The sequence below is a fragment of the Oncorhynchus masou genome, chromosome 32, assembly GCF_036934945.1.
Source record: "Oncorhynchus masou masou isolate Uvic2021 chromosome 32, UVic_Omas_1.1, whole genome shotgun sequence".
Classification (NCBI taxonomy): Eukaryota; Metazoa; Chordata; class Actinopteri; order Salmoniformes; family Salmonidae; genus Oncorhynchus; species Oncorhynchus masou.
Genome location: NC_088243.1, coordinates 50,654,328 through 50,662,889, shown reverse-complemented (window position 1 = coordinate 50,662,889; position 8,562 = coordinate 50,654,328). Strand labels below are relative to the sequence as shown.

Below are 8,562 nucleotides of genomic sequence, written 5' to 3'. Positions count from 1 at the left end.
ACTGTGTCATCCTGAATTTTCCAATTGTTTCTGTCTTTATTATTCCTCCTAATTTTCTACAAAAAAAGAAAGCTTTTAGTGATTTGTCACTGTGCCATTGAAATGTAGGGAGAGCTATTTGCGTTTCACACATTTAGAGCTATTCACATTGTCTTTTTGAACAAACAGGTGAATTCTAGGCTACCATTGAGTGGTGTCTATTTTTGGTGTCACATGAGGGAGTTCGGAAGTGCGCACCTGTTGTCTGAAAACTAAAGTGAGGCTGAACGGCAGTTAGCGTCTAATGGCAAATCCATGCATACTACTCAAAAACACATTTGAGAGGTACTGTTTTTTTTACTTCCTTGAGCAATGCTGGCTTTGCTTTGACTGCAGTCCACCTTGAATAAGAGTCCCCATTAGAATGCCGCTCATGTTCTGTGCCATTTTAAAAACACTCCAATCATAAAATAGAATGCCAGGTGCCAAGCCCTCTTGAATTGTCAGGTAGGCCTACCTTACATTACATTCAACCATTAGGCTATATAGCACAATGCGATATGGGTAATGATCATAATAAGGATAAGAAACACAATTACACAAATATTTTAAATTACTATGTATCTACTTCTTAAAATATACATTTCAAGGCCTGAAGTTCCCAGTGTGGTCTATGAGACCCCCTCTCCTCACTCATCTCTCTCCCTGCATCTCTTTTCACCCCCTCCCCTCCTCCCCCATTCTCTCTGCATCTCTGCATTCTCTCCTCCCACAAGTCGTGTGGGAAGCTCAATGCAGCTGTAAAGCAGCATACCAATGACACAGGCAGGTATCTTCCCACTTATCCGGATCCCTGATGACTGTTTTATCAGTAGTTTATTTGAACTTAGTTTCTTGATATGGTGGAATATTGCCCGCATCTGACTAAACTGAATGATACATTTTTCGCGACAGTCGCTGTTCTGCTTTTTTCGCTGAATATCAGTGTGTTTTTTCCCCTCATTTTCTTCGCCTTGGTGTAAAGACTGGCTGAACCTCAGACATCACTGGTAGGTAGCACTGTGAACTACATGATTCGAAAAGAGACGAGATGTAATATTTTTGGAGGTGAGTAAACCTGCGCATTATATATTTCGGTTTATCGAGTGGGTAGCCTATTGCTGTTTTTGTTTTTGCCTGAACTATTCAATCCAACTTCATCGAGCATCTCTATGGACTGGGGGTGTTGGAGCAGCACAATTCGCTTCCTTCTCCTCTCTCATGAACTAGAGAGCATGCTGAAGTTGCTTTGCAGTCACTTCAGCTGCTTGCCTTCAGTCCCTTCTGTCTGAACGCAGAGGTGGGCACCTTGTCTTTAGTTCATTCCGCACTGAAATGCTTCATGGATATACAGCAACACAGGGGACCCTACGAGAGAAATCATGTTTTAAACAAGTGGAGTCTGTCAAGAAGAGATGCATAGGCTGAAATCTGAGCCCACTGAGATTCTGACGTCTGAATGGGAGCAATGTCTGTCTATCAAGAAACCACATTTACAAACGCTTAAGGTAAGAAAGACAACGTTTTTTATACATGGTTGGAAAGATTTAATATCCATTCTTTACATTGTTCATATATTTTTGATTATAATATGGTTTGATCCCTTTTGGGGCAGAGGCTTCATGGGATGTTTTAGCCCATAATTTGTCACCATACAGTAGGGTGCAGTAGCCTATATATTTTCTCCTCTTTTTGTTGAATAACCTGGTATATGCCCACACAATTGGCCCACTTGCTATATAGAATGATTTATTCCTCTGGTGATTTTATGTTTGGTAACAGCAGAAGGAGATGATGATTATAAGGCTGATCGGGCAATTGTTATTAGTCTATTATTAGGTTATTAATATTAATATGAGAGAAAGTCATATTTTTTCAGGATAAAATAGTACTTGGTAGCTGTATTGCTAAAGAGAAATGGGTTGATTTGTGTACATTAATGTAGCCTGATGTGTAGCCAAAGCATTACTAACATCAGCAGTAGGCCGTTAACTACCCATTTATGAAATACTGTTTGTATGTATAGTACACATGTGTGTTTTGATTGTTTGTTTGTTTGTTTTTCCTCTCAAAGGTTACTAAATGGTTTTCTGGGGGATTTATAAAAGGCAAAATGCTGCTTCTAGTTCTTTTGGCCTTTTCCGTATCGAATACGTTTTCTGACTTGGATTCTGACCTCTCAGCGGAGACTTGCAGCGCCTGTTCTTGCATGTCCATCGAGAACGTCCTCTATGTGAACTGTGAGAAAATAACTGTGTACAGACCTACTCAGCTGCTGCCCCCGGTCTCTAGCCTCTATCATTTGAATTTCCAAAATAACCTATTGATCATCCTTTACCCCAATTCCTTTCTCAATTTTACACACGCAGTCTCTCTTCAACTGGGAAACAACAAATTACAGAACATCGAGGGAGGGGCCTTTTATGGCCTTAGTTCATTGAAACAGCTGCACTTAAATAACAATGAATTAAAAGTGATCCGAGCTGACACTTTCTATGGGATCGAAAACTTGGAATACCTCCAGGCTGACTACAATTTGATCAAGTATATTGAAAAAGGATCATTCAACAAATTGCATAGGCTGAAAGTTCTCATCCTAAATGACAATCTCGTCCAGATCCTTCCTGATAATATTTTTCGCTTTGCCTCCCTTACACATTTGGATATAAGAGGAAACAGGATACAGAAGCTACCATATCTTGGAGTTTTGGAACACATTGGACGTATAGTGGAATTGCAGCTCGATGACAACCCATGGAATTGCACTTGTGATTTGTTACCCTTGAAAGCTTGGTTGGAGAACATGCCCTATAACATTTTTATTGGGGAGGCTATATGTGAAACCCCTAGTGACCTGTATGGACGCCTGTTGAAAGAAACAAACAAACAGGAACTGTGTCCCATGGGAACAGGTAGTGACTTTGACGTAAGGATGCCCCCTTCACAGCCAGATAATGGCCAAACAACAACCGACACTGCACCCACTACGATACCCCCCATAACAACAAACCCATCTAAAATGTATGGTAACGGGATTGTTGGTTTACCTGGTTTGAATAAACATATTCCAATTATGTCCTATCAAACAAGAACCCCACCTCTCTCCTGCCCACAGCCTTGCACATGCAAAGCTCATCCCTCAGACTTTGGCATTGGTGTGAGTTGCCAAGAGAGAAGTATACACAATCTAGCAGATCTCATTCCCAAACCACCAAATGCCAAGAAGCTACACCTGAGTGGTAATTATATACAATATATCAGTCCAGTTGATTTCCAAGGCTTTGAGGGTTTAGATTTATTACATCTGGGCAGCAATCAAATAGTCACAGTTCAAAAAGGTGTCTTTGCAAATCTGACCAACCTCCGTAGGCTTTATCTCAATGGAAACCAACTAGAGCAGCTGCATCCTGAGATGTTCCTTGGGCTCAGTAACCTCCAATACTTGTACTTGGAATACAATGCCATAAAAGAGGTGTTAGCAGAGACCTTTGATTCCATGCCAAATCTGCAGTTGTTGTATCTGAACAATAATGTGCTAAGGAGCCTCCCTGCCTATATCTTTGCGAGCGTTTCCTTGGCTAGGCTAAATCTGAAGAACAACCATTTCATGACTCTGCCTGTGAGTGGCGTCCTAGACCAGCTGAGGTCTCTCACTCAGATTGATCTGGAAGGCAATCCATGGGAATGCTCCTGTGATTTAGTGGCTCTGAAACTTTGGCTGGAGAAGCTGAATGATGGAGTGGCTGCAAAGGAGATCAAATGCGCATCCCCAGTGCAGTTTTCCAATATAGAGTTAAGACTGCTGAAAAATGAGATCCTATGCCCCAAACTCATAGCTAGGTCCCCTTTCATCCTGACCAGTGCTATTCCGGTGGTGAACTCCTTGTCCCCAGCAGGGGTGGGCAAAGCCCCTCCGGGAGGTCCAGTTCCCCTATCCATCATGATCCTCAGTATCCTGGTGGTGCTCATCCTCACAGTATTTGTTGCTTTCTGCCTCTTGGTGTTTGTGCTTAGGCGCAATAAAAAGCCACACGGACGCCAGGAAGGCATGGGGAATCAGGAGTGTGGCTCCATGCAACTCACACTCAGAAGACACAACAAATCTAGCAAGAAAGATGACCTGGGAGGGGAGACGTTCATCCCCCAAACTATCGAGCATATGAGCAAGAGCCACACCTGTTCGATTAGAGACTCTGAGTCCGGCTTTAGATTTGCTGACTCCCAGAGACAGAAAATAATAATGCGCAACAGCACTGACCAAGACAAGGACTCACTGTCCCCCCTGGACCCCCGAAATAAGAGACTGAGCACCATTGATGAGCTGGATGAGTTCCTGCCGAGAGAATCCAACATGTTCATTCAAAACTTTTTAGACAGTAAAAGGCTGGATTACAACAGTATAGGGGTGAGTGGGTTTGAGATCCGTTACCCAGAGAAACCACATGACAAAAATATGAAAAAGTCACTAATAGGGGGAAACCATAGTAAGATAGTAGTGGAGCAAAGGAAAAACGAGTATTATGAACTTAAAGCAAAACTTCAAGGTACACCTGACTACCTTCAAGTTCTGGAGGAACAGACTCAAATGAGTAAAATGTAGGCTATGTATCCACTCACCCCCCTCCCCCAATTACAAAAGTGCCTTGTGGAAAACCTTAATGACCAATGGATAAACTGGACAGCTGGCTCCAGTCAGAACCAGATTTCTTGGGAATCAGTGGCTCTCTTGCAAATACAGACTTTTCCCCTGATGTGTTGATGCCATTATAACATGTATGAATAACACATCATACCACAAGACATCCTTAAGAGACAATTGTAGTATTTTGCTGCTTCTGAAATTGGTACTTTTTTTCAACCAAATCATTGAGTCACGGAAACAATGTTGAGTATTACTCATATTGACCCTTCCACAGTGTTTTTGTGGAAATATCGAATCAGTATTTTGGATGAAATAACTAACTATCGGAAATTGTGACTTTGCAGTTCTCCTGGGAATTTAACGTTGTTGGGATCCCCCCATTTACAGACACTTACGATCTGCCTGGATTATAACTGATCACTGCTGGTCGCTGCTGGGGGCCCTGATGCCTTGTTTTCACTATGAAAAGGCGCTTACAAACCGAATAGCAGATATGGAATGATTCTGTTACTTTTTTTTGTGTAAAGAGCCATGTTAATAGGGTTTGAATGAAATGTGGTTCCTCTTGATATTTTTGGGTATGGCACATGTCTGTATTTTTTAGGCCCAAGAAAACAGCTGCTTGCCATGTAAGCGTACCTGGATTTATTTTGTAAGTCTGCATTACTTGTATCTGTGAGACAGTTTGTAAATTACAACAGAAGACAAAACAACTATACCAATTAGAAAATATATATAATAAATAAAAAACACTAATATATGATTGATGACCCCTGTCAACTGTCAATTGGTAGTGCATTTAACTACATAATTTATTTATTTTTCAACACAGTATTATTTAAAGATTATTGGTACTATTTAAAAGTGAAATGGACATGTAGAATACTTGAGCCACAAAATATTTATCAGTCTAAATCTTTCTGTTTTCTGAGTTTCTTCAAGAACTCTACTGATGGCCTGAATGAAAGGGGAATAGTGATGATGTTGCACGAACTGAGGTCTAATAGTATTTGAAGTTTAACAAATTCCTTATTCTTATATACCACAGTATCTTGTAAAATGTTTGTTATTAACATTATGCAACCAAAATAAATGTGCATTAAAGTGAAATGATTCTGGATTGTTTGACTGTGTACCCTGGGAATGGAATAGAAAGCAGAGAAAGGTAGTGTATGAGATGAGTTCAATTTAACTTTGGAAGACAATTGTGTTGCTAAGAATTTGCTTTATATAGCTAACTGATCTGGACAGGATCACATCAAACACCATGTGCAATATTAATATGCTCAATCATAATAGCTTAAATCTTTTATCTTATTTATAAAGTTCAAGGTTATATTGTGGAGACATTTTATGTTGTTATTTCAAATTATTTTATTCACTTTATTTGACCAAGTCCTTATTTAAAGTATTGTTAAGTTAATGAGTGTTTGAAATACCAATGGATAGAATGTACCTTCAAATATATAATAAATACAATTTTCTGTCAGACAGCAGAATACTGTATATTGGTTAGTTTTAAATTGTATAACCTGTTTAAGTCAAGGTATTAAAAGCAGCACCTATTTGCACTGTGTTTTTCTTTTCCTCAAGAAAATGTAATCTTGTTTCCTCAGTCGTTTAAATTGCTTTATAAATAAAGCCTTGAATATTCATGAAGAAAAACCTGAGAATAGTTGACTATTTGAACACAAAATCTGTTTTAATACTGTGTGACATGAATCTCAATTCAGCAATCAACAGATACACACGATGTAACCCCATCATCAATGCAGTGTGTTTTCTTATTTTTTAACATGTCACATTAGACTGAGTAAATAATGCTTAGGGCATTATTCTTTCATTTTGTTTTAAGGCCATTACAGTATTCCATTATAGGGGAGGAATTAATTAGTGAGTAAAAGGATGATATGGTGTCATAACCTTTACAGATGTCCTGGTGCATATTTGGTGAGTCTTGTTCTATAATAAAACAGGGAGTAACGTTTTAAAGATGTGGGTGAGAACTAAACTAGTGTTAGGATGTTTGTGAAGGGACAGGTCAAGTGACCTTGAATTTTATACTATGTAATATACTGTATGCAACTGATGCTATATGGATCTAGTGGTTATCGGCAGTGTCTACTTATTTATTTTGTTTATTTTTTGTTTAGTTTTGTTAGTTTTCTTTATGTGCTTTAAGAGCATTTCATAGTTGCACTTCTCCCACAAATAAATGTTATGTCATTTTAGTTTTCCTTTTGTCTGGTCTTTTGTGAATTAAGTGTTTCTTGCCAGTAAACATTCATGTTATTCATTTGTCATATTCACTTAGAGAGACATGGGTTCATGTACTGTACTGTAGTAGATGGATGTCTCATCGTTTTGCTTCCATTGTCTGGTGCATACTGCAGTGTGAGCCCATAGTCACTGCCTGTTGTTGCCTGTAGTCTGTTTCTGTTTTATTTTCTGTCTTTTTGTATGAAATGTCTTTCTTACAAATAAGCCTTGCCAACATAGCAGATTTTAAATTAATAAGTGAATACTCAGGTTATACTTATGCCATAATTAATCTCATTGTCTACTGAATGTTTGTGTATTTGGTCTGTTTGTTATGTGGTATTTTCTTGTTTACATTCTTACAGTGTGAACTCATTTGGTGAATACAAAATGTGAAACACACCTTGGAAATATTTTTAGACTTCCAATTATCCTCAATATTGTTTTTCTGAAAAACGTAACCTATATTGTAGCATACTAATTTGCTCTAAATGACTCATGAATGCGGGCACTGCATGCTGATGTCAATTTCACATGATTGTGTTAGTTTGCATGCATTTGCATTGTGACTGTAAACATGTTGGCAGAGCCTAGCTTTTTCATTGCATTTAGCTGTTTTGCCAGATGTCTTTATTTTTTTTATAGTTACACACTTTGATCTAATGTGTTGCCTGGTCTGAATGTTGACTACAGAAACGGCTGATAGAGATGACAAGGTTTGTACATTATGCACTGAATGTACAAAACATTAGGAATAACTACTCTGTCCATGACAGACTGACCAGGTGAATCCAGGTGAAAGCTATGATACCTTATTTATGTCACTTATTAACTCCACTTCAATCAGTGTAGATGAAGGGGAGGAGACAGGTTAAGCATTGGAATCAAGGGTACCTGTAGGCCAGTATCCCGGTGGAACGACGCCTTGTAGATTCCATTCCCTGACGAATTTAAGCTGTTTATCACACGATAAACTGATGGAGTAAGAGATTTTGCTCTGAATATTACAACTGACGAGGTATCTCTCTTTCCAATCCATATCGATGTCATCATTGGTTTGACAAAACACAGCAATGCCCTTCCTATGCAATTCCACAAGGGACAAAATTAACACATGACGTCACAAAAGCAGGAGGTCTTCCTAATGTTTGGTATACTCAGTGTATCATCCCTCAAATGCTGTTGCTTCCACCTTCTTTTGTGTCATGTGTGAATTTTATCCCTTGTGGAATTGCAAAGGAAGTGCATTGCTGTGTTTTGTCAAACCAATAATGGCATCCATGTGGATTAGGTTTCCTGTGATGTAATATTCAAAGCAGAATCTCTTACTCCATCAGTTTATCATGTGATTTTATAGACATTGAGATTTTCACATTATTGTATCATATGCGAGTTGCCTTTGTGATATAACATTTTTTGATGCATCCTCGTCTTGTAATGCCCCAAGAAACGGATTTCTTGGCTCTTTAATGAGGCATATTACTTATGGTTGAACCCATCATCAGGGTTTACAAGATGATTTACATGTATCTATCCATAGCGTGTTTTATCCAGATAAAAAAAAAGTTTTACCCAGATAAGTTTGCTATCTTTGCTATGCGAGGGGTTGAACGATAAAGTGTCTGTATTTGCCTTAGTAATCT

General features: G+C 38.8%; 1 protein-coding gene across 1 annotated transcript; it reads left to right on the top strand.

The window, feature by feature from the left end:
* The first annotated feature begins 2,131 nt into the window (after nucleotides 1–2,131).
* LOC135526164 (SLIT and NTRK-like protein 4) lies at nucleotides 2,132–6,030 on the top strand. Its single transcript, XM_064954300.1, has one exon. The coding sequence runs from the start codon at nucleotides 2,132–2,134 to the stop codon at nucleotides 4,616–4,618; it is 2,487 nt and encodes an 828-aa protein (XP_064810372.1). The 3' UTR covers nucleotides 4,619–6,030.
* Nucleotides 6,031–8,562: the final 2,532 nt, after the last annotated feature.

What these genes read in the sequence shown, in the direction of transcription:
- LOC135526164 (XM_064954300.1), top strand. Translation starts at nt 2,132, where the DNA reads ATGCTGCTTCTAGTTCTTTTGGCCTTTTCCGTATCGAATACGTTTTCT.